This window comes from Canis lupus, chromosome 30, assembly GCF_048164855.1.
Source record: "Canis lupus baileyi chromosome 30, mCanLup2.hap1, whole genome shotgun sequence".
Classification (NCBI taxonomy): Eukaryota; Metazoa; Chordata; class Mammalia; order Carnivora; family Canidae; genus Canis; species Canis lupus.
Window position 1 is genome coordinate 37,566,769 of NC_132867.1, and position 26,997 is coordinate 37,593,765.

A 26,997-nucleotide genomic window follows, 5' to 3' on the forward strand; every position below is an offset into this window, starting at 1 on the left:
CCGGGCTCATGCAGTATATTTCATGCTCCAGACCTCAAAAAATTTTAAGGTGCCCTTGTTCTTTTTAGTTGGGTATGGAATTTGAAGACCATAATCTGCTCACTAAGGGTATCCAATGCTACTGAATTGGTCACATTAGGAAATATGTATCTATCTTTAAAGATAAATTCTATCATAAATTCATTCTTTCACTTTAGTTCACAAGCATGACTACGGGGTTTTTATTGACCTATTCTTACTTCTGTTATTTTCTTTCTTCTATCCCCTAAATACCAGTTCTCAGTGACACCAACATAAGTCATGACGTGTTTCATTCATTAGGATATACACAACAGTCTCAAAAGAACCATGCCAACACTACAACCATGAATATATCTGAGTAGGCATGTGCAGTGAAATTAACACATTTGAAGTGTCCTGGAATAGCGGCTCTCTGTGACATTACACCATCACTGTGACACACACACAGTGGGTGATCTTTTCTTCATTGGATTTCTGACTTTTAAGGAATGCTTTTCAATTTTTTTTTGAATTTCATTCTGCTTCATAATTGTGCAAAGTATTTGGTGATTCCAAAATTTTATGTGGTTCCAAAATCAAATCTACATTTAAGGAAACGTAGGTTCTTTTTTTTTTTTTTTTTTTTTTAAGATTTTATTTATTTATTCATGAGAGACACAGAGAGCGAGGCAGAGACACAGGCAGAGGGAGAAGCAGGCTCCATGCAGGGAGCCTGATGTGGGACGTGATCCCAGATCTCCAGGATCAAGCCCTGGGCTGAAGGCAGCACTAAACCGCTGAGCCACCCAGGCTGCCAGGAAACGTAGGTTCTATAGTCACCCCTTCCGATTTACTGTTTCCCCACTTCCATTGTCATCCCACTATTGCTTTTCTTTTAAAAATAGAAGCAACTACATGGATATATTTGTATTTCTCCTGTTTTTAAATGGTGGCATACTACACACTTTCCTTTGTGTTCCTTTTTTCACTTACTCATATATCCTAGAGATTACCATTTTACTACATAAAGAGCCCTCATTTCTTTATACAGAAGCACAGAAATGTGTAGAGGTATATTTCCTTTTTTTTTTTTTTTTTTTTGGTAAATAAATCTGGATCTTACTGCACATAGAATTGTGCATCTTCCTTTTCATTAAGCATCTCATTAAGTATTAAGCATTTACCCTACAAAAATTGTTTTTTAATGACTGCATAGTATTTATATGCATATCGTTGCATACAAAAACACAAAATTCATTTAAAAAATTCTTTGAAAATGTTTTGCTTCAACCAGTGGATCTTGAAGCCTCTTCTGTAAGATTTATAAGCTAGTTGCTATGGCCACATCTATTTTCTGGCATATTCTTCTCTCTGAAATTTCCTGAGACTCCAGAGAAGAAAGAAACAGAGCTCTCTCCCTGCTTTACAAAGGGGAAATTTACACCCAATTTTCTCTCCTAGTATCCTTCCCCTGCCTCTGAGTGCTCTCAAGGCTCCTGGGAAATCTGAATTCTCTACTTGTCATAAAAAAAAGTTAAAGATCTTGTCTTAAAGAATCAAGCTAAAAAAAAAAAAAGAATCAAGCTAAAGATTTGCTAGTGGAGGCTTAAAAGAACTATATTGTTAAGTGCCTTCTCTAGCTTTTTCAACTCGGACATTTTAGGAATTGAAGGCATAAGGATAGCGAAAGTCAGAAAAAAATATTTATAATTATTATTAAGGCACAGTTTATTTTTTCATTTTAAAATATTTATTTATTAAAAAGTATTTATTTATTTATTTATTTATTTATTTATTTATTTATTTATTTATTTAGAGTGCAAGTGGCGGGAGGGGCAGAGAAAGAGGGAGAGAGAATCTTGAGCAGACTCTGTGCTGAGCTCGATGAGGCTCGATCAATGAGGTTCCATCTCATTACATTGTGATCATGACCTGAGCCAAAACTGTCAGCCAACTGAGCCAACCAGGTGCCCCTAAAGCACATTTTAAAAGACAGTTTTGCAAGCATTTCCAGGAGAGATTTGATTATTTTTTTATTTTTATTTATTCATGAGAGACAGAGAGAGAAAGAGAGAGAGAGAAGGAGGCAGAGACACAGGCAGAGGGATAAGCAGGCTCCATGCAGGGAGCCCGATGTGGGACTTGACCCCGGGTCTCCAGGATCAGGCCCTGGCTGAAGGCGGCGCTAAACCGCTGAGCCACCCGGGCTGCCCTCCAGGAGAGATTTTAAAATAAATTTTTGGGCCACTAAAATTACTCAAAATATTTTAATGATATAAGGTAATTTTAAAATTTAAAAACTTAGTTTGGGCTCTATTAAAGTGATAACAAAACAATATTAATTCACGTGATGAAATGAGAATGGTAACAGGAAGTCTCGTTAATGAGTAGTGTAGAGATTTTTCTAGTTACAGCACACACTCATCAGGCTGTGAACTCATCCCAGTAATTTCAGATCCTCTATCTATTCATATGGTTGTAGCGAAAAGTTAATTTGAGAAACATTCCTAAAAAATAATATAAAGAATAGCTCTGATACTTTGGGAAGCAGAATTTCACAAATTTTGTTACATTTTGCTTTAAAAGAAGTACCTTAAGTTTTTGTTGAAGGTGTTTTATTTCCATTTGCAGAGTCTTTGTAGCTGCCTGAGCTGCTAACATCTTCCCGTTCTCATTGGCCAGCTGTCGATTAAAGGCTCTATTGTTCAACCTCAATTGTTTCTCCAAGCTCTGAAAACAGGATATATTTCAAGTATTCTGTAACCAATGTAGTATTGTTAAAAGACTTCAATTATAATGGAACTAATTGCATTTATGAGAAGTGTGAATTTTTGATATAATTTTAGTGCAAGGCTGCTACAGGGGACATATATTAGAACTAAGTGGAACCACACACACAGACACAAAAGCCAAAGACCCCCAGATCCCAGCTCTAGAGAATCAATATGTTTTGAACCAAATGTTTTTTACACTCTGAAATTTGATTTCACAAACAACCTTTGAACATTTTATTATTAAAATGTTATTTTTAATGTCATAATTATTAATTATGAAAAATAATAACACCATGCTTTAAAACTCAACCCAAGTGGCTGTGCCTACACGAGGATCTGCTAATGTGGCAGGTGCACTCAGAGGGCTGCCCAGCAGCTGGGGGCTGTCCAGCAGCAGGGCAGCCATGCAGGTGTGAGTATCAGCTGACTGACCCTGGAAGCTGATTTACCCCACTCCCCCAAGGATTTACCCCACTCCCCCAAGGAGGAAGAGGAAGGAATTCTAAGACCAGGAGACTACTGTTAGCACTGTGGCCCTCTGCACCCAGGGCTCACTGGCGTGAGGGAACCTTCTCTCCATCCTCTCCAACAGGGGAGTATTTTTTAAATATTTTATTTATTCATGAGACACAGAGAGAGACAGACATAGGCAGAGGGAGAAGCAGGCTCCCTGAGGGGAGCCCGATGTGGGACTCGATCCCAGGACTCCGGCATCCTGAGCCGAAGGCAGATGCTCAACCATGGAGCCACCCAGGTGTCCCCAGCATGAGGATTTTATTGCAGAACTCTCTGGTCTGCACTTTGACAGAGGCTTGGCTGAAAGCTCCCCGCCTCTCATTATAGTATTAATACTTTCTCATTAAAGAAAAGTGGGCAATATGGCAAGCTAGAAGGATGAAATAATCACTAAAAATCCCTCCCCAAACAGCATTAAAAAAAAAAAAACCCTATATGTTTTGGCTCATAAACATTTTCTCCCTCCACCAAATGCCCTTCAACCAAACAAAACTTCCCATACAACCAAGTGCATCTGATAAGAAAATAGTTCTTGAATTCTTCTTGGTTTTGGTTACAGATATAAAATATGAACTAACTTAACATGTATATGTAAAAAATATGTAGATGAGATAAAAATACATTTACTTTTCCCTGACAAAAGTGCTAAGATGGGCCTAATATTACCTAGGAGGCCAAATGATAGAATTTCAGTATATGAATTATATGATGGCATATGGAGCTGCTCATCATTTTCTGGAGCTCACACATCCATTTTTTGTGAGAAAATTCTCTTTGAAAATGGAGGATTTTACCAAAGAGGAAATAATAAGAACTTTCACTTCCATGAAAAAAAAAAAAAAAGTGGATGAGATGAACATGATATTTTTTTATTATTTCAAGTTCATAAAAAATTGCCTCTTACCATCATATAATGAGGCATTAAGCAGTAAATTTAAATTTATGTTTGTCCATAGAGAGTAAGAACTAACATAAAATCGGCAGAATTCTCAGTATAATCAGGGTGCTCTCCCAAACCATCCCTCATAGTGCAGTCCCCAAACCTTGACAACCACGTGCCTGCCATTCGGGAAGATCGACAAATTTGTTTCAATGATTTTAGTTCCTTTCTGCTCTTCTGTTTGCAGGAGCATCATCTGGGAAACCCTTCTGTTTCTAACGTACCAACAATGTCTGTGTGGTGGTGACTAGACAACTGACCAGAGGAAAAGGGTGGGAGAGATGCAGGGGGCAGGCTTTTAGGGAAGTAGGCTTTTAGGGAAGTAGGCTTTTAATAAATAGTTTGAAGTAGGACGTTAGCTTCTAAAAGGTTTCATTAACCCAACCCAACCCAACCCAACCCAACCCAACCCCACCCAACACAACCAGCACAATCTTTCCAGCAATCAAACAGGCTTAGAGAATGGTCATTTCTAGACAAATGTGCCCAGCTACAGAATGAGCTCACTTGACCATAGAAGGAACATCTCCCCTCCCGCCTTTCCCCTTTAGACAGCATCACTGGCGTGTCCTGTAAGCAAAGCAGCTGGTGATGTTTCACTGCACAGGGGCAAGCGTGATGCATGTATACTCTCTCTGTGTCCATTTTGGAACATTACAATTTCTAGGCCTCTGAAGTACGGACCTGTATTTTTTTGTCATTTGCCTCCATTTTTGTTGTAAGAACAGACAGTCTTTGTGTAAGTTCCTCCCTCTCTGCAAGATTTTTGTCTTCGGAAAGCTTCTGCAGTGCCTGTAAGGCGTCTTTAGTCTTCAGCAGCTCACTATCAGCTTCTTGAAGTTTCCTAGATGCACTTCTTTCCTTTTCCTGGGATTTCCTAAGTAGCTGCCTCAAATTTTTGACTTCGCTCTGATGTTTTGCCATAATTTGAGGTAGATTATTTTGTGAATTCTCATACTTCCCTATAGCTTTCAAGTGCCTAAGCTGAAGGTGTTTCAAAAATTGGTTTTCTATGACCGTGGCTTCCAATTTACGATGTGTATCACCTAGTTGGTTTTTTAGCTCCTTAATCGTATGAAGCCTTGCTGAGAGTATGCGATGAGTCATAGCATCTCTTCTTTGGGTAATCGTATTGTTTTGCGAACTTAAAAGTGGTGCATTCCAGTTGTGCTTTTTTTCAACTGAGATTTCCTTCTTGCCTGTGTAAGCAGATAATCCAGTTCATTACTAGTAATATGCATATGGATATGCAGATGTGCACGTATGTGTTACCCCTAGCCCCAGCCCACACCCATGCACACATACATAGGCAAACTAGAAGGGGAAAGAACATGTAATAAATAGCCATGTTCCAGGGTAGGGACTTCATATGCAAAATACCTCATTTCAGATCAGCAGTTTATTTAACATCTGAAGATTGTAAATCCTTTGTCCAAGGTTCTATAACCGCAAAGTAACACAGACTGGATTGAAAACCAGATCTTCTTTAGACTGGAAAACCTGTACTTATTTCTATTATTAAACCTTTACTAAACACCATAATAATCGATGACATTTACTAAGGGTTTATCATGTGTTAAACATTGAACTAAATGCTTTATGTAGATTATCTGATATAATCCTTCCAAAAATATGCTATGAGGCAATTCAAAGGTCACCTTAGCATCTAGTGATATATATGAAGATCTCATATATTCAAAAAGACCCTTAGAAGGCCATTGAACTGCTTAGAGGAAATAGACTGGTGTTCCATCTCTCAGTAAAGCCAACATAGACAATTTTTCCTGTTACTTTGGGCTTTAGAGGAAGTAGTTAGTTGGCTTGTATTCATAAGTCTATTTTAAACAAAATGTATCTAAATATTACCCCCAGCTTACAAGCATCAAGCTTATATAACTAAATTCAGTATGTCAAGTGTATATTTAGCACCACTGCATTGTTATCCCTTTTTAAAAATGAGCACACTGATACTTAGTGAAGTCACTTACCGATGGGCACACAGCTAGTAAGTGGTGAGACAGAAACCAGGTCCCATATGTATGAGCATTTGCACGACATTTTCGTACATATATGTGCACACTGCATATGTGTGTGTACATATTATTATATCTATATTCTGAGAGATTGAAACTAGATTCTAGAGTCTAAAAACAAACAAACAAACCAAAGTCTTCATCCTGGAGAGAGAAAATACTTAGTGAACAATGTCCCTGGAGTCCTAACTTTAAGCTGTTGGCCTTAGTGTGGACACATCATCTGAGACTCGGCTTAACATGTTTGGTATAGGTGGTGGAAAAGGTGATGGAAATGAGCCAACGGAAATTGAGGATGCTTTTGGGGATAAAGCATTTCAAGCATGACTATGACGGACCACATAGGAGTGACGATCATAGTGTCTGTGTCACATCAATAATTGAAGGGCTGTCTTTACAACCTCCAAAGGTCTTTTCCCATTGGGAGTGATTTAGTAAGGGCTCTGGTTAGATATTTGAGTATTTTGGGTTTTTGAGCACATTGGAAATAGGAAAGCAGAGGTCAGTCTCTAGGACATTAGAAGGCCAGGCACTTTAATACCTTGGGCGCTGGCTAGGGGAGCCCCAGACCCAGGCAGTATGCATCAGGCTGGATTAAAACAGGGGTGGAGGGGGTCCTTGGGTGGCTCAGTGATTTAGTGCCTGCCTTTGGCCCAGGGCGTGATCCTGGAGTCCCAGGATCGAGTCCCACATTGGGCTCCCTGCATGGAGCCTGCTTCTCCCTCTGCATGTGTCTCTGCCTCTCTCTGTGTGTCTCTCATGAATAAATAAATAAAATCTTAAAAAAATAAAAAAGGGGTGGATGGGGACTGTCATGTCCTATACCATGTCCAGCATGACTGCAACTTGACTCCCAACTTATAAGGTTCTACAGCTCTTGGGTGGTGTGACCCGGAGGAGAGAGGGATTTCCCTGGGACTAGAAGGATGAAGGGTGGTGGGTTGTGCGGGCGGTGGAGGCTTGTTCCTGACTTCTGCTGTGCTCGAGTGATGGTAAGGCAGAGTCAGCATGAGTAGGTGCCTGGGACTAATCCTTGTGGCCATGGGAGCACTGGCCAAGGCCCCAGAATGAAGTGTGTGTACAGGGCGTAGGTACTTTGAAAAACAAACAGGAGGTGTCAGCCTTTTCGTGATCACATGTGCTTGGACAAGAAACATATAACTGGTAAGAATGAAGGACCAGAAGCCCTTCCCCAAGTGTTCTTGTCTGTGTAAGGCCATCCACACCCCCTCTGTTCCCCAAACATGCCTGAGATTGAATTTTTTGCCTACCTTAGTGGGTGCTTGGGAGGAGGATGTGCCAGACTTGTTTGCTTCAGAAGATAAGTATACCACTTGTATTTGAGTGATATAGAATAAATTCATACTGTACACATTATGCATACTTGTATACTAATCAAGGTTATGGAAAGTTGAAACAGGGTTTAGTCCTTAATGATTTTGTATCTCATTATACTAACCTACACATACTGAGGATGATAAAATTTTTTCTCTTTTTCTTTTCTTTTTTCTTTTCTTTTTTTTCTTTTCTTTTCTTCTTTCTTTCTTTCTTTCTTTCTTTCTTTCTTTCTTTCTTTCTTTCTTTCTTTCTTTTTCTTTCTTTCTTTCTTTCTTTCTCTCTCTCTCTCTCTCTTTCTTTCTCCCTTTCCTCTCCTCTCCTCTCCTCTCCTCTCCTCTCCTCTCCTCTCCTCTCCTCTCCTCTCCTCTCCTCTCCTCTCCTCTCCTCTCCTCTCCTCTCCCTCCCCTCCCCTCCCCTCTCCTCTCCTCTCCTTTCCTCTCCTTTCCTTTCCATGTAGTGTATTATTAATTTCAGGGGTAGAATTTAGTGATTCATCAGTTGCATAGAACACCCAGTACTCATTATATTATGTGCCCTCCTTAGTGCCCATCACCCAGTTACCCCATCCCTCACCCATCTCCCCTTCAGCAACTCTCAGTTTGTTTCTTAGAGTTAAGTGTCTCTTACAATTTCTCATTTTATATTATAAGGCAGATTTGGCCTAATGATTACTCTTAATGATGTGACTAAATTAATTTTGGTGCACCAAAATTAATTGGTCCAAATTTATGACCAGGTATTATGACCAAATTATGACCACAATAAATATTTGTGGAATAAATGAGGAATCAGTTTTTAAAAGTTAAATTATCAGGTACTTAGAACTCAAAGTGCAGTTCCTACAGAAACAGTTGTATAAATGCTAACTGCCTTTCATACAGGCCCACAAAAGTGTAGAATTAATATAAGATGTATAGAGACATGATCCCTCTCCTAAAACACTGGGGCCAGACTGTTTCTGAATGATTATTATTATTTTGGTGCATATTCAGTATTTTCCATAGTACTCCCAGTAGGGTTGGGGACAGCACACTTTAACCAAAGAATATTTTTGTGAAATATAGGACTATTCCTACTAAGTGAAGTAAATAAAAATCAGCCTCATGTTAGTTAAAATCAGGTTTTTGTTGCCCAATCAGTTTAGGTGCCAAAGACAAAGAAAATGTTTGGTTTTCAGTGTTTTGTAAATTACAGATGTGGATAAGGGATTGTAACCACGAAGCCTAACCATGATGTGGGTTCTGTCGTGATAATCTTTCAAATGCCACTACTAACAGATTTCTTTTGACAGAATCCCAGGTGAGAGAAGGAACTGGACTTTTCATCTCCTACCCTGGGCCTTGCCAATGAGTGTCAGGCTCTCGCCTCTTTAGGAAAGGGGCTTTTAGCCTTTTGACAATTTGTTGGAAGCTCATGGGTCTTTCTCCTTAGAAAAGTTCACAAATGCAAATAGATAAAAGCAAAGATTTTCATGGGGTCCACAGACATGGGTCTTAGATTAAGAATCCCTACCCTACAGCTAGGAAGAAGGGGACTTGAAGATTCTAGATGATCCAAAAGTAGCATAGGGAGTCCCAGGTACACCTGGTCACTCAAGGCTGGGGGTGGGGGTAGGAGATACAGGGTAAACATGACAGTAAGGCAGGTTCCACATATACTGTTATGTACTTAAGTATTTTCCAACTGTTGACTGATGGTGGTTCTGGTGGTCACAGTGGAAGAAAGTTTCAGCTATTTCTAAATTAGGGATATTTATAAGTTTAGGATTGCCTAAAATGGGAGCAAGTGATCATGGTCCGGGCAGGAAGGCAGGGAATGAGATCAAGGGTGTCACAAGGCTCCCCAGTTTGGACAGTTTACGGAGCGATGGTGTTGGTACTCTCACAGTCCATGAGGGAATGATATTATTAACAGCCTCTTGAACCACCCCTGTTTCAAAGGATGATCTTTGCCTCACCGGACTTGGAGCCCTTCTTCTTGGGGTGTTGAAACCGGTTTTTACATTTCATTGGCAATTCAATCCTTGATTCTTCAGCTGAGATGAAAGGCAAGTAGCCAGTGAGATCCAAGTATCGTGGTACTCTGTAATGAGGCCACCTGTTAACTAAAAACGGAACCAACCTCACTACTAGGCTCCCAGGAGGATAGGTTGTGCAAGAGGGCTAGGCTCTACATTTTCAGCCTAACTTCCTGCCATCTTGTCACTATTCTTAATTTCTCTATTACATCATTTCTTCTATAAAAGTTCAATTATATATATACACACACATTTAAAATATGGGAGGACAATAAAACTAAATGTGGATTACTTCAAATACGAGTGCATTAAATAATAATGTCATTAGAAACAGAAATTTGGTCTTCCTTGGGAAATATTGTTTCTTACCTTTAGATTGGGAGATTTTAGAAACATACTGTTTCTTCTTGTCCGTTTCTTTTATCGCAGGCTTCTCTAAATAATTTCTGTTAAGAGCAGTTTCCGAACATTCAGAGAGAAAGTCTTCTGAGTAATCACAGCAGGAACTTAAACTTCTACAGGAACACTGAGATCTGCTATAGTCAACACTCCTATCGGAGGCACACCTGGAACTGCCCCTGGGACAGTCACCTGCACCCAGGCTGCTCTCACTCTCTGCAGCCATCCTACTGGGTCCTAATGCCACACTGGGGAGGTGCCCGGCTACGTCTGTTTCTGCTGGACCAGCCAGAGACATAGTTAACAACCTGACAGAAGAAAAGTATTTTTAGATGTATAGCTACTGACATTAAAATGAACGTATGCTTTAGTATATTTAACTATAAATGAAGGATTAGGAAAGGGAAGCAACACATTCTATTGAAGTTATTTTCCGGAAAAATCTCAATTTGGTTTTTATGTTTTTTTTTTTTTTTTTTTTTTTTTTCCCACATAAGATATGGGACTCCTGAGACCAAACTTTGGTGAGATGAAACTCACAGATAATGTAAGATAAAGTTCACATCTGAGAACAACAATGACAACCATTTATGAATTAGTGAATTATATCCTCATTCTCTAAGAATGTTGACATATTTTTGCCTTGAAGAAAATGACTGTATTTGCTAAGTTTGGATGGCTGGTGTGAAGTGCAACACTTAGGAAAGTCAGTGTAGATTAATAGTTTTCTAGTTTTCTAGAGCTAATATATAACTACATAATACTTTTCTAGTTTTCTAGAGCTAATATTCATTCTAAAATTAAGAGTAATAGTGGGTACCAGGGATGTAAGCTTGATCCATGATCATAAGTTTTTATATTTAAATTTAAAAGATTTGCATTCCTTTCTGTGCTTCCTTTGGATTATTATAACATGGATATGACTTCCCTAATTATATGCTACATGATGACAGAAGCAATTCAGAAAAACATGCTGATTTGCATGGGAAAATCATTCAAGTGTTAGAACCTTTTTGAGACAATCCATCCAGCAGGAAGTTTACATTTCTTTTATAAAGAACTGGTTGTATTTGTAGCTACACAAAGGCCAAACTTTTATAATGGATTTGGAAAAATCAAAACTAAGTTTGTCTAACTATTATAAATTTAAATATTCAATGTGAAAAAGCAAAATCTTACTTGGGAGTTAAACAGCAATAAAGTAAAGCAGACTTCAAAGAAATGCGTTTAAAAACTAAAACTGAAAATGAAATTTGATGATGTGATCCTAATGTCTCATCAGGGACAAAAGATAGCACATAGTCCAAAGTCCTTGTAACCGAATCCATGCCCGAAAAGCTTAATTTAATTAAGATCTAGACAGAGTCACTTTTATTTCAGGTAGATCTGATTCAAATTCAGTACAATATAAGGTGATTTAAGCATAGTAGTTCTTCAGGAATGTTTAGATTAGGAATGTTGTAGTTTACTGAATTACTCCCCAAAGCAACTTTCACACACTGTTTCAGGGTTCCACGTAGCTAAAACAACTCCTTGGCACTTTGCTCCTAGCACCCTGCTTAACTAACATTCAGTGAAAAATAAGTTACTGTATTTTACTTCCACTTTATTTTAAAAATTCTTGGTATAGAGCAGAGGCAGTAGTATTGAACTTGACTGAGCAGAATAATCCGTGTCACAAACCAGGCTGGATGACAATGTCTCTCACGCAAACTCTCCTACATGCACTCCACAAGGTCTGCAATACACCGTTCTTCTTGTTTGACCTAAGGGCCCTGGGAGAGATGACGGCCCACAGTTAACTGCACACTCCCCAAAATGACAAAAATTTCATAGGAAAGTTAGCTCTCTGAAGTACAAGGAGTCTAGCTCCAAGAGAGCTCAGGACAGCTACTACACTGCTTCTCACATAGATAGCCCTGATCCACGGTAATTTAGAAAGAGTGATTCCAATGTATGCAAACTTTTTAAATTTATTTTTCATTTTTTTGCAAACTTTTAAAAAGTAATCTCTATGCCCAATATGGGGCTCGGACTCACAACTCTTGAGATCAAGAGTCACATGCTCCACTGACTGAGTGGGCTGGGTGCCCCTTACATAAACTTTTGATACTGTTGATAAGCCTTTGTCTAAAGTGAGAATTTAAAATGGAGAGAAAATGAAAATACAAGAAGGATCCCAAATGTGGGCCCTCAATAACACTAACTTTAGTTACACACCAGATGGCTCTGTGCTCCTCTATAAGGCCCCTGCATTAAGGCAGGTAACACCACGAGATCTGTTAGATCAGCATAGTCGACAGCAGTTCATAACAAAGGAACTCATCTCCTGGGGTCTTTACAAGGGTTATTTTTGTTTTCATTAAATACTCCCAATTCTTCTGTTTTATCAAGGAAGAAAAAGAGCAATTAGCTGCCATCAGACCCTTCCCAACAGGAATCTAATGTCCTCTCTACTGAGAGTTTTTGTTTTTCCTACCTCAGCCTCTGCCTCTTTCTGCATTGGCTTGACTCTCAAGCTTTCTTCTCTTCTCATGGAATATAGGCGGTGGTTTACCATCTCCCTACTACAGAAGTCTTAGTCCAAATTAATCCTACTATTAATATTAGTATTGTACTTAATCTTTATTTTTTATTAAAAATTTTTATGTGTATTTTTTATTGTAGTTCAACTGGCCAACATATAACACCCAGTGCTCACCCCATCAAGTGCCCCCCTTGGTGCCCATCACCCAGTCACCCCAACCCCCTGCCCACCTCCCCTTCCACTACCCCGTGTTCGTTTCCCAGAGTTAGGAGTCTCTCATGTTCCGTCACCCTCTTTGATATTTCCCACTCATTTTCTCTCCTTTCCCCTTTAATCCCTTTCACTATTTCTTATATTCCCCATATGAGTGAAGCCATATAATGATTGTCCTTCACTGATTGACTTACTTCACTCAGCATAATACCCTCCAGTTCCATCCATGTCGAAGCAAATGGTGGGTATTTGTCATTTCTAATGGCTGAGGAATATTCCACTGTATACATAGACCACATCTTCTTTATCCATCTGTCGATGGACACCGAGGCTCCTTCCACAGTTTGGCTATTGTGGACATTGCTGCTAGAAACATTGGGGTGCAGGTGTACTTAATCTTTAATGAGTGCTTTTACTTCCCACAAGCTGCGTTGACATCATCTACTCCCAAACTCGTGAAGGGAGCAGGCTCAGGTGAAGCAACTGTTCATGTTTTCCTGATTCAAAGTCAGGACTTTTTTCATTAAGCATCACAACTGCAAATATCACAGATCTAAGGCAAAGAATGGATCTTTCCAGACCCATTCTGCCATATAACATTGGGTAGACGCACATGAAGATCCTTACTTTTGAATCTTTGCAAACGGATTAAGAGACCAAGATGTTAGTGTGTAAGATCCCAAAAGATCAAAAATGTTCCTCTGTGGCCCTCATAATCTTGCCTGTCCTTGTCCCTGGGAGGGGCTCCTCCTTACCCCTTCTTGCTCATGACTTTAGCTCCTAACTTCTTCCCCATCCATCTTGATAAACCCAGATTGCTGTGAGAAAATAATACCCCCAAATCTTCTGGTAATCTGTGAAAAGAATTTTTGACCAGTTGTTCTTGGCGGACCATTCCTGCTAAAGCTCTATAAAACTTTCCTCCTTCTTCCTCAGACCACTCCTTTGAGAAAGCCATCCCAGCATTGTAGGATACAGGCTTAATTCAAGAGTGTTGTTCATTTATAGTCACAAATTGTCCAACAGCCACAGGAGTGGGAGTGAGACAGCGGAAGGTGATAATTTGAAGGCAGACCGACGTGGGTTTGAACCCGAGTCTGTCAATTAAGCGATCTTGGTCATCTGTAAAATTGAATAATAACACTGATTCCATGGAGTTATTATAGGGAGAAATGAGAAATTGTTTGTAAATACCTATCATGGTACTTGTCACATAGTATACAATCAACAAATACTAGTTCCTTCTTGGAAGAGTAATTCTAGGACAAACACCAGGCCTCTCCAGGGCATTGCTGGTGTCTTTATGTGAGAGATGCAACCAAGAGTCAGTTTGTTTCCCCATCAACTATTGTACTGGGAACCGGTGCTTGACTATTGCCATTTGAAAACTCCCTGAAGATAGAGACTATATTTGTTCCTGTTGTAACTTCAGGCCTAGCAGAGTGCTGCCACCCAATTAGTATTTGTAAATGCTTGAATGACGATCATCATCACCACCATATACTGTATGCCAAACATAGAGGTAGGAGATTACATATAGTAGCTTACTTAATCATGAGGACAGTCCTGTGTAACAGGTATTAGTGACCCCATTTTACAGAAGAGCACAAACTTATCCAAGGTCACAGAGCTAGTGGGAAGGAGAACTGAGTTTTGAATCCAAGTCTGTTGGCCTTTAAAGAAAAGTGCTCCACATCACTTGCCATCAGGGAAATACAAATCAAAACCACAGTCAGATACCACCTCACACCAGTGAGAATGGGGAAAATTAACAAGGCAGGAAACCACAAATGTTGGAGAGGATGTAGAGAAAGGGGAACCCTCCTGCACTGTTGGGGGGAATGTGAACTGGTGCAGCCACTCTGGAAAACTGTGTGGAGGTTCCTCAAAGAGTTAAAAATAGACCTGCCCTACGACCCAGCAATTGCACTGCTGGGGATTTACCCCAAAGATACAGATGCAGTGAAACGGCAGGACACCTGCACCCCGATGTTTATAGCAGCAATGGCCACAATAGCCACACTGTGGAAGGAGCCTCGGTGTCCATCGAAAGATGAATGGATAAAGAAGATGTGGTCTATGTATACAATGGAATATTCCTCAGCCATTAGAAACAACAAATACCCACCATTTGCTTTGACGTGGATGGAACTGGAGGGTATTATGCTGAGTGAAATAAGTCAATCGGAGAAGGACAAACATATGGTCTCATTCATTTGGGGAATATAAAAAATAGTGAAAGGGAATAAAGGGGAAAGAAGAAAAAATGAGTGGGAAATATCAGAAAGGAAGACAGAACATGAGAGACTCCTAACTCTGGGAAACGAACTAGGGGTGGTGGAAGGGGAGGTGGGCAGGATGATGGGGGTGACTGGGTGATGGGCACTGAGGTGAGCACTTGATGGGATGAGCACTGGGTGTTATTCTATATGTTGGCAAATTGAACACCAATAAAAAATAAATTTATAGAAAAAATAAAGTTCTTTTCACTTAAACCATACTACTTGACCCAAAATGGACATAATTTGACCCAATTTATTTATCACTACAATCTTAAAATGTTAAATTATGTCAAACCCTGTGATAAACCTATGAGAATCACTCTCTATTCAGCTTTTCATGTTTTACCTATAGTCCAGAGTCCCAAATCTGTGATTATATTGAAAATAATCCCTTATCCTTTAATCTTTCAGATTAATCACTACAACTCACTCAGAATCTGACATGACAGGAACAGGGAGATGATGGAATATAAGGAGGTTAGGGCAGAGGAGTGTTCTTTTCCACTGTTAGATTAGAATATTGAGGTTTTATGAGATGCTTATACTCCACTTCATGTACAGGTTTTTTTTAATTCCCTTTGAATCATATGCTCACATAGTTCTAAAATGAGCTTTGATTGCCCCACGTCTGATATAGCAGCGAGCTAGTCATCCTGGTCTCTTTGTTTAATAAATATTGATATTATGGGGGGGGTGTAATTCTAATGGAAATCCATTGGTGCCAAGTAAGCCTTAATATCTATAAACAACCTCACTCTTAAAGCAATTCTATCAGATTAAAATGTACCCTAATGGGAGGTTTTATAGGTTTAGCTGTAAAAAAGAAGGGGCATTTGAAGGCATTATTGCTCTCCTCATTTAGATTTGCAAGAACCATAAGCCTCTATTGATGACTGAACTGTCCTACTGCATACGGTCTCCTGTGGGTCTCTATAGCTAGGAGGCAGTAACTGCTGCTTCTTCAAAAATGCTTGAAAAAAATCACATACAATTAAAGATGTCCAGTGAGAAGATGCCATATTAGCAAAATTATCCATAATCTTTCCTGCTAATAATTCATCTAATGCAATTAGGTATAGTTTCCATAGGATGGGCCAAGATGTAGTCTTACCATAAAAATTTTTGTGTGTGGATGAGTGGGTAGAAAATTCTTTTTTGTCACCAATTATCTAGTATGTGTACTGTCTGCTTGTTTTCAGTGCATTTCTGTAGTATGTGGTATGAGGCATAGTTATTCTACTGTTGGTCACTATTATAACCTAAATCTATTTCACTGAAAAAAATGTAAGTAACTTCAGATTAATTACTGGGTTCATTCATCTATCACTGTCTCATAATTAAATAGGCACAAACACCTTATGCAGTAAAAAAAAAAACAACAACAACAACAACAAAAAACAACAAAACACCTTATGTAGTAAAAGGGACTTTGAAGTGATCAGGTTAAGGGCCTTGAGTTGGAGACATTACCCATATGGGCCTGATGTAAACACAAACTATAATTTCCATTTATAGCCTCAATACATTAATTGTTTTGGAATTTATTAAGCTTAAAAATCGTCATAAATGCTTCACATAGTGCTACCTTCTTTTGAAACAATATGTTTACAACCCAGTAAGGTCTGGATCTGACCTGGCTGGCCCAGGGATTTACTAGAACTCATTAATGTCAGTGTTATTAATATTGGCATTTAGGTAAACTCGATGTGCTTCTTTCTGCTTAATAGACAATTGTTCTTAGTATTAATAGCAGTCTTGGACAAAAACAGGTCATAAGAAAAATGAAGACCAGTTTCACATTAAGCAGTTCAGAAATAATAGTACCAACACTTGAATGCATTTATTAGGTGATTCACCAACATTTAAATGATCATTTTTAACAAATCCAATAGGTCAACTTATTTGACTTACTGAAAGTATATATTTTATAAGAAAACTAATTTCTAAGCCATTGGGATACAATTCTTTTTTTTTTAAAGCACCTCTTTTATTGAGTATATAGCAAAACAGTATGCAAATGACATATAACAAACTGTGCATATTAAAAGTGTACAATTTGATAATTATAGACATAAGTATATACTAGTGAGATGAGCACCATCATCCAGAGTCAACACATCCAATGCCTCCAGAGGTTTCCTTGGACCCCCATGTCATTCCTTTCCCATGATGCTCCCTGCTCCCCACCCTCACCCCAGATAACCACTGACTGTATTTTGTTACCCTAGGTTTGCATTTTCTACAGTTTTATATAAATGGAATCATACAGTCTGCACTTTTATTTGGTTTGGCTTAACTCAGCATCATTATTTTGAGATTCATCCAAGTTACTCTGTGTATCAAGAGTTCATTTTTTTTAAATTGCCACGTAGTATCCAATTGTGTGACTTACATCACAATTTGTTTACTCATTCATCTGCTGATGGACTTTTCTGCTTTCTTCGTAGTTTGCCTATTACAAATACAATTGCTGTGAACATTGATACACATGTCTTATGTATGGACGTATGGTTTCTTTCCTTTGGGGTGAATGCCCTGGAGTAGCATGGCTGGAGTATATGGTAAGTATATGTTTAACTTCTTAGGAAACCTCCATACTGTTTTCTTTTTTTCTTTTTTTTTTTTTTATAAATTTTTATTTATTTATGATAGTCACACACAGAGAGAGAGAGAGAGAGAGAGGCAGAGACACAGGCAGAGGGAGAAGCAGGCTCCATGCACCGGGAGCCCGACGTGGGATTCGATCTCGGGTCTCCAGGATCGCGCCCTGGGCCAAAGGCAGGCGCCAAACCGCTGCGCCACCCAGGGATCCCTCCATACTGTTTTCCAAAGTGGTGTACCATTTTGCATTCCCACCAGCAGTGTGTGAGTTCCTGCTGCCCCATACCCCTGCTGACGCTTGATATGGTCACTCTTTTTAAAAACTTAATTGGTCTGTTTAGTGATATCTCATGTGGCTTTAATTTGCATTTCCCAAATGACTAATAGTATTGAACATCTTTTCATCTGCTTATTTTCCGTCCTTATATCTTCTTCCTTTTTTTTTTTTTTCAGGGGTAGGTGAAGTATCTGTTCAAATCTTTTGTCTGTTTTTAAATTGGGTTGTTTGTTTTCTTATGGTTGACTTTTCAGAGCTCTTTTATACTCTGGACATAAGTCCTTTATTAGATGTATGTTTGCAAATATTTTTTTCAAGTCTGTGGCTTATGTTTTCATTCCCTTAAAAGTGTCTGCAGATGTTTTTAATTTTGATGAAGCCCAATTGCCAATCTGTTCTTTTAAGAATGATCCTTAGAATGTTGTATCTAAGAAATTTTTATATAACTTGAAGCCACAAAGATTTTCTCCCAGAAATTTTATAGTTTTATGTTTTACTTTGATGTATCTTGAGTTAATTATTATGGATTAGAAATTGATCAAAGTTTTACTTTTTTGATATAAGGTTATCAATTGTTCCAGCACCATTTCTTGAAAAGACCAACCCTTTTCCACTGAACTGCCTTTGCACATTTATAACTGAGATGCCCATATGTAGGTCTATTTCTTTGCTCTCTCTTCTGCTCTGCTAGTTCTTACCTTTACACCAATACCACACTGTTCTGGTTACTACAGCTTTAAAATTAATCTTGAAATGTGATAATATTAGTCCTCCAACTCTGTTCTTTGTTTTTTAAAGTTGTTTGGCTCTTTTATTCAGGTCTTCTGAGTTTCCATGGGAATGTTAGAATCAGCCTCTCAGTTCCTTCAAAAAACCGAGTGGGATTGTGATTGGGATTATGTTGAGTCTATGGATAAATTCACAGAGAATTGACACCTTGACAAAACTGAGCCTTCTATCCATGGGTACGGCACAGTTTTGGTTAGGCCATCTTTAATTTCTCTTAGCAATGTTTCATAGTTTTTGGTGCACAGGTCTCTCACATCTTTTTTCAGATTTATCCCTAAGTATTTCTTAATTAAAAAAAATATTTTTATTTATTCATGAGAGACACAGAGAGAGAGAGGCAGAGACAGGCAGAGGGAGAAGCAGACTCCATGCAGGGAGCCTGATGTGGGACTCGATCCCGGGACCACAGGATCATGCCCTGGGCCAAAGGCAGGCGCTAAACTGCTGAGCCACCCAGGCGTATTTCATATTTCATATTTTTGATGATAACTGCTATTATACTGGTTTTAGTAAGTGGTATCATCTTTTAATTCAATTTCCAATTGTTTGCTGCTAGTATACAGAAATACAATTGATATTTCATATTGATGTTGTATCCTGTAGCTTTGCTTATTGGTTCTAGTAGCTTTTTTGTAGATTCTATCACAGATGATGATGTCAACTGTAAATAAAGAGAGTTAAATTCTCCTTTCCTAATATGGACCCTTTCATTTCTTTTTCTTGCCTGATTGGTTGGTCAGAATCTCTAGTACAATGTTGAATACAAGTGTTGGTAAGAGTTGATGTCCTTGTCTTGTTTTGGATCTGAGAAGGTAAGCATCCAGTCTTTCACCATTAAGCCTGATGTTACTGTAGGTTTTTCCTTTATCAGACTAAGGAAGTTTCCTGCTATTAATTATCTAAGGAAGTGAGGTAAATCTTGAAGGAAAAGTGGGAAGAGAGAGGTTATCAAGAGAGAGAGGGAAAAGATAAAGGCAAGAAGCAAAGAGAGTTAGGAAATGAGAGTCCATGGGAGGCTCCTGCCAAAAGCCTCTGGAATATCCACCTGGAAAACCCTTTCTCCACCCAGGCTCAGGCAGTGGACAGTATAAGCAGGAACTATACACTAGAACAAAGAGACTATGCTTTAATTTCCCAAACCAGTTCTATTCATGAATCCTTCTCTAAGAACCACTTCAAGCTACCTTAGATTCGGTCTGTACTGTATTGGTTTCAGGAAAGGGTGGTCAGGCACTATCTGGAAGACTAAAAGGCCTCTTCACTGGTTACCAAGGGGAAGAGGCAGCACCCTGTTATCTATGGATGATAATGTCACTAACTGCAGACATTCAACAGGGGAAACCATCAGGTGATTCCTCCACATTGTCACTTTCTGTACCCTAGAGAGTACTAGAGCACCGTAAAGAAGGGGCCATTATATACTTTTCAGAGGCTGTCTTTGGAATATACTTAGTGTGGATGGTGGCTTCTAAGATGGCTCCCACTGATTCCCATTTCCTTGTATTCATGTCCTTGTGTAATCCCCTCCTGGAGTGTGACTCAGATATCACTTCCTTTCTTTTAAAAAATTTTTAAAAAATATCTTATTTATTTATTGAATGAGGGGAGAACATGAGCAGGGGGAGGGGCAGAGACAGAGGGAGAAGTAGACTGAGCATGGAGCCTGACATAGGGCTCCGTCCCAGGACCCTGAGATCATGACCTGACCTGAAAGGCAAACACTCCATCAACTGAGCCACTCAGGAGGCCCTAGATGTTATTTTCAAGATGAGGTAACTAAAAGGTTCTGACTTCTGTCTTAATCACCCTCTTTTTTTCTCTCACTTGTTCAGATTGATAGAAGCCAGCTGCCATGTTGTAAGCAAACCCATGGAAAAGCACACGTGGCAAGAAACTGAGGCCTCAAGCCAATGGCCAGTGAGGAACTGAGGCCCTCAGTAGAATAGGCAGTGAAAAATAGAATCCCACTGCCAACCACTTGAGTAAGTTTGGAAGCTTGGGATTTTCCCCCAGATGAGTGTGGGGATTACTGCAGCCCAAACTGACAGGTTGACTGCAGCCCTGAGAGACATCCTGAGCCAAAGAACTCAGCTGTGCCCAGTCCTGACCCATAGGATAATAAATATTTGTTGTTTTTCCAGCCAGTTAGTGTTGATTTGAAAACTAGAGAGAGACTTATAGAACAGAAAACTTCTGCATGAATCTACCATAGGAGGTTACAAAATCAACAGTCATCTTGTAGAACATGCAAAAATAGGATTTTATGCTAAACAACTTAGTTTATTTAGGTTAACAGATGCTTTCTGGAATGTTTAATTTTGAAAAAATAGAATGCCATATTTCTCTCTCTCTAATCCATTAATTTTAATTAAATCATGATCTTATCAAAATAGTTTTTGGAGTGGTGGCCAACCACACTAATGTTTTAAGCTGTTAAGTTTTTGGCTTGTTTGTTACACAGGCATAGATAATTAACACATTCAAGATATATTTTATCAGGATGGTTCAGTGACCAAAAGAATTACCTGACCTTAACATAAATTATACCCACTAAAGAATCAGAACATTCTTAGAATTTTAGAAGTTTCAAGATCCCAGAACTCTCCTAAAATTTCTACCTATAGGACCCAAATACAGGTCTGTTTTGGTTCACCTGTGATAATTCCATTCCTTTTCATGACACTGATGTCTGAGAGACATCATGAACAATGTAAAATGAAGTACAATTTTTAGTTATTACTAGTCAGCAATGAGATGTGAATGCATATATCAAGCAGCTCTCTGGAATATTCAGTCTGTTAAACACCAGTTTTCTCACTGATCTGTTAAAATGGATTGATGACTAATATCAGGTCTATAAATACATTTTTAAGTTGATGAAACTATTTTTGAGTGTCTTTGTATTAATATAACTAGGCTATTCATCATTGTTATCAATTAAAAATGTATGCAGCCTCCACAGAGGTTTTTCTGGTTATGTGGAGCATTATTGAAAAATCTAGGTCTCAGGGCAACCATCTAATGTTCTAGTTAATTAACTAATTAATTAAAATGTTAAGTCAAAGTAACATTTATTTAGGATCTATTAGACACTAGGGTTATGAAGAAGGCAAACTTCTGCTTTCAAGGATTTAAAACTAAGTAGTTAGTAATTATGTTATTAATGCTTACTATAGAGTGGGTGACTAGTTTTTAATGTACCAGTTTATGGTGGTGTGTAGTTCAGATTTTGGCAACATTTCTATTTTGAATACTGACTAGTGTTTACAGTATACAAGTGCCTGTTTTATTGCCCTCAAAGCATAATTTCACTGTTTCTATCATGACAAGGTTTACAGTGGTTTCTTTTTTTTTTTTTTTTTTAATTTTTTTTATTTATTTATGATAGTCACACAGAGAGAGAGAGAGAGGCGGAGACATAGGCAGAGAGAGAAGCAGGCTCCATGCACCAGGAGCCCGATATGGGATTCGATCCCGGGTCTCCAGGATCGCGCCCTGGGCCAAAGGCAGGCGCTAAACCGCTGCGCCACCCAGGGATCCCTTTACAGTGGTTTCTTTGCTGTTATAACTCAGAAATACAATCCACAGTTAAGAACACTGTTTAAATGGAAAAAATGCAATCCAGCTGATGACATGCTTTTCTGGAATGCACCATGAAAAGGGATGCCTGCCTAGAAGAACAAAAAATTTGTATATAATGTTTGTTTAATTATAGAATTAGAAAGGAGAATATTCAAGATCAAGATATAGACTTGAATCATTCTGAAACTATACTTTTGTGTAGTTGTCTTCAATTCTGCTTGTTAAAAAAAGCAGACCTCAAAAATATGCTAAAATGGTTTTAAAATGAATTAATGCATACCTGCTGTCCTTAATGAAACGTTCCTAAGATATATGAAGATCTGCTATATGTTCTGAGTGGAGGGTTCTTCAAACTGTAGTATTTATGATGTTTCCAGGGCAGGATTTTTTGACATGTTTTGGTCTCTTTTTAAGAAAGAATATATTTCAAAAAACCTAGAATATTACAAAAGGAAAATGTCACAAATAAGCATTTATATAGAAGAATAGTTTACAATATTGAATCAGTATTAATTCATATATACTCATTTCACACACACTAGGACTTTATCTCTATCAGAGTGCATCAGCTCTTCACCATTGGTCAGGAAATAAGATTTGAAGGAGCCACAACAGAGTGGTGTTTCTGAAAATTTTGGGGGCAGAACAAAAGATTGCGTGGCTCGTCTATCTGTTCTTTCCTTCCAGTGCAAAGTTGAACATGAATAATAAAAGTTTTTGGATTACATGTTACTTACTTGTAAACAATAAAAAATAAGAAAAGGAAGACCCTCCTGGTACTATTGGTGGGAACTGGATCTTATTTTAGAAGCACTGATATTAGAGACATGGTATTATACACCGAAATTTGTCCTTCTGGCTCAACATTCTCACAAATTGTTAGATTCTTGGCTATTATTGCCACTAGGAAATCCTAGTGGCATAATAGGATTTATTCCTAGTGGAATAATAATTTATTCTTAAAGTAAATATTCTACAGTGAAGCTGTGATTAATTCATAGGAATGCTTTGGTTTTCAATTGCTATGTTTTCCACCCCAAATTACTGTGTGGGTAGGCAATTGTAGTTGTAACCAGTCCTGCTTCATGGGAAACAACTGCTTGACATTCAAGTTTCCCCTCTTGTCTCATCCACTCTCAACACTGCAGTTTCCTTTTCCACTTTATTTTTCCCTACAGCACATATCATTATCTGACATAATATGTATTATTTCCCTTATCTATTGCCTGACTTTCCCACTGAATTGTGCTTCACAATTGTAGTATTTTGACTGTTTTGTCTACTGCTGCATCCTCAGTGCCCAGAAGAGTTCCCAGGATATACTAAGTGTTCAATACATATTAATTAAATAAATTAATGGTTAGGGTGCTTCTATGCTTCCTTAATTCCTATCTCCATACCCATTACTCAAGATAAAGTTTTCAGTACTCCTGATCCAACTGAAAATGCCCTATATACCCTAAATGAATGATTTCCAAACATGGTAAATACACGTCTCAAACTTAAAAGCTAGCTTCATGCTTAATAGTGAAACATTAATTTACATTGCTGCAAGGATTAAGGATGGCCACCATCACTTCTGTTAATGAATAATGTTTTGGAGGCACTAGCCAATGAAATTAGAGGTAAGAAAGAAATAAGAGGTATACAAAGAGGTAAAGGATTTGTATTCTGAAAGCCACAGAACACTCATGAAAGAAATTGAGGAAGACAAAAAGAAATGGAAAAACATTCCATGCTCATGGATTAGAAGAGCAAGTATTGTGAAAATGTCTATGCTACCCAAAGCAATATACATATTCAATGCAATCCCTATTAAAATACCATCAAAATTTTTCACAGAGCTGGAACAAATAATCCTAAAATTCATATGGAACCAGAAAAGACCCCAAATAGCTAAAGGAATGTTGAAAAAGAAAACCAAAGCCGGGGAAATCACAATGCTGGACTTCAAGCTCTAGTACAAAGCCTTATGTAATCAATCATCAAGACAGTATGATAAAGGCAAAAAACCAGACACACAGATCAAGGGAACAGAACAGAGAACCCAGAAGTGGACCCTCAACTCTAAGGCCAACTAATCTTTGAGAAAGCAGGAAAGAATATCCAGTGGAAAAACCGGTCTCTTCAACAAATGGTGTTGGGAAAATTGGACAGCCATATGCAGAAGAATGATACTGGACCATTTTCTTACAACATACACAAAAATAAATTCAAAATGGATGAAAGACCTAAATGTGAGAAAGGAATTCATCAAAATCCTAGAGGAGAACACAGGGAGCAACCTCTTTGACCTTGGCCATAGCAACTTCTTGTTAGATATGTCTTCAAAGGCAAGGAAAACAAAAGGAAAAATGAACTATTGGGATTTCATCAAGATAAAAAGCTCCTGCACAGCAAAGGAAACAGTTGACAAAGTCAAAAGATAACATACAGAAAAGGAGAAAATATTTGCAAATGTCTCATCAGATAAAGGACTAGTATCCAAAATCTATAAAAAACTTATAAAACTATAAAGAACTTATAAAAAACTTATAAAACCCAAAAGACAAATACACCAATCAAGAAGTGGGTGGAAGACACAAACAGGCATTTCTCCAAAGAAGACATACAAATGGACAATAGACACATGAAAAAATGCTACATATCACTTCGAATCAGGGAGATACAAATCAAAACCACAATAAGATACCACCCTGCACCAGTCAGAATGGCTAAAATTCACAAATTGGGAAACAGCAAATGTTGGTGAGGATGCAAAGAAAGGGGAACCTTCTAACACTGCTGGTGGGAATATAAGGTGGGGCAGTCCCTCTGGAAAACAGTATGGAAGTTCCTCAAAAAGTTGAAAATAGAGCTACTCTATGACCCAGCAATTGCACTACTGTGTATTTACCCCAAAGATACAAAGATACAGATATTATTACAGATAGTAATCTGAAAGGGCACCTGTGCTCCAATGTTTATAGCAGCAATGTGCACAAAAGCCAAACTATGGAAAGAGCCCAGATGTCTATAGACAGATGAATGGATAAAGAAGATGTGGTGTGTGTGTGTGTGTGTGTATCTCCATACACACACACACATATATATATATATATATATATATATTACCCAGCCATCAAAAAGGAAACCCTACCATTTGCAATGATGTGGATGGAACTAGAGGGTATTATGCTAAGTGAATTAAGTCAATCAGAGAAAGACAATTATATGATTTCAGTCATGTGGAATTTAAGAAACAAGGATCACAGGGGAAGGGAGAGAAAAAGAAAGTAAGATAAAATCAGAGAGGGAGACAAACCATGAGATACTCTAAGTATAGGAAACAAACTGAAGGTTGCTGGAGGTGTGGTGGGAGGATGGGGTAACTGCATGATGGACATTACAAAGGGACATGTAATGAGCACTTGGTATTTTATGCAATTGTTGAATCACTGAACTCTACCTTTGAAACTAAAATACAAATAAAGAAATAAGTATAAACATTTGGAAAGAAAAGGCAAATTATTATCATGTGCAGATAATATGCTTGTATCCTTAGAAAACCCTATAAAACACTATAACATAATGAGCATTCAATAAAACTGTAGTTACTAAATGGATATAAAAATCCATCTTTTCAGAGATGGAATACTTCCAAACTCGTTCTATGAGGCCAGCATCACCTTAATTCCAAAACCAGACAAAGACCCCACCGAAAAGGAGAAGTAGAGACCAATATCCCTGATGAGCACAGATGCAAAAATTCTCAACAAGATACTAGCCAATAGGATCCAACAGTACATTAAGAAGATTATTCATCATGACCAAGTGGGATTTATCCCTGGGATGCAAGGCTGGTTCAACACTCGTAAAGCAGTCAATGTGATTGATCATATCAACAAGAGAAAAAATAAGAACCATATGATCCTCTAAATAGATGCAGAGAAAGCATTTGACAAAACACAGCATCGATTCCTGATGAAAACTCTTAAGAGTGTAGGGATAGAGGAAACATTCCTCGGCATCTTAAAAGCCATCTACGAAAAGCCCACAGCAAATATCATTCTCAATGGGGAAACACTGGGAGCCTTTCCCCTAAGATTAGGAACAAGACAGGGATGTCCACTCTCACCACTGCTATTCAACATAGTACTGGAAGTGCTCGCCTCAGCAATCAGGCAACAAAAAGAAAGAAAAGGCATTCAAATTGGCAAAGAAGTCAAACTCTCCCTCTTCACAGGTAACATGATACTGTACATAGAAAACCCAAAGACTCCACCCCAAAATTGCTAGAACTCACATTTGGTAGTGTGGCAGGATACAAAATCAATGCCCAGAAATCAGTGGCATTTCTATACACTAAGAATGAGACTGAAGAAAGAGAAATGAAGGAGTCAATCCCATTTACAATTGCACCCAAAAGCATAAGATACCTAGGAATAAACCAAACCAAAGAGGTAAAGGATCTGTACCTTAAAAACTACAGAACACTTCTGAAAGAAATTGAGGAAGACACAAAGAGATGGAAAAATATTCCATGCTCATGGATTGGCAGAATTAATATTGTGAAAATGTCAACGCTACGCAGGGCAATTTACACATTTAATGTAATCCCTATAAAAATACCACAGACTTTCTTCAGAGAGTTGGAACAAATCATCTTAAGATTTGTGTGGAATCAGAAAAGACCCCGAATAGCCACGGAATATTAAAAAAGAAAAACA

The 26,997-nt window shown here is 38.4% G+C and overlaps 1 protein-coding gene and 1 long non-coding RNA gene across 7 annotated transcripts in view; one reads left to right on the plus strand and one right to left on the minus strand.

Annotated features, from left to right (window-relative positions):
- LCA5L (lebercilin LCA5 like) overlaps positions 1-26,997 on the minus strand; it is a 48,866-nt gene that overhangs the window by 11,582 nt on the left and 10,287 nt on the right. For 3 of the 6 annotated variants that reach the window (XM_072807002.1, XM_072807001.1, XM_072807004.1), the window contains 5 exons: positions 22,569-22,723; positions 9,988-10,325; positions 9,559-9,705; positions 4,915-5,429; positions 2,593-2,730 (listed from right to left, as the gene is read on the minus strand). In XM_072807002.1, the coding sequence (XP_072663103.1) occupies positions 2,593-2,730; positions 4,915-5,429; positions 9,559-9,705; positions 9,988-10,315 (1,128 nt within the window). In that variant the 5' untranslated portion in view covers positions 10,316-10,325; positions 22,569-22,723. Of the gene's footprint in view, positions 1-2,592; positions 2,758-4,914; positions 5,430-9,558; positions 9,706-9,987; positions 10,326-11,700; positions 11,793-22,568; positions 22,724-26,997 lie in introns of those variants that run through there. The other 3 variants (XM_072807003.1, XM_072807006.1, XM_072807005.1) reach the window with 3 other exon arrangements.
- Positions 15,826-22,048, plus strand: LOC140621694 (uncharacterized). Its single transcript, XR_012021462.1, has 3 exons — positions 15,826-17,600; positions 19,447-20,054; positions 20,539-22,048. It is a non-coding gene; the product is annotated as an uncharacterized lncRNA (long non-coding RNA).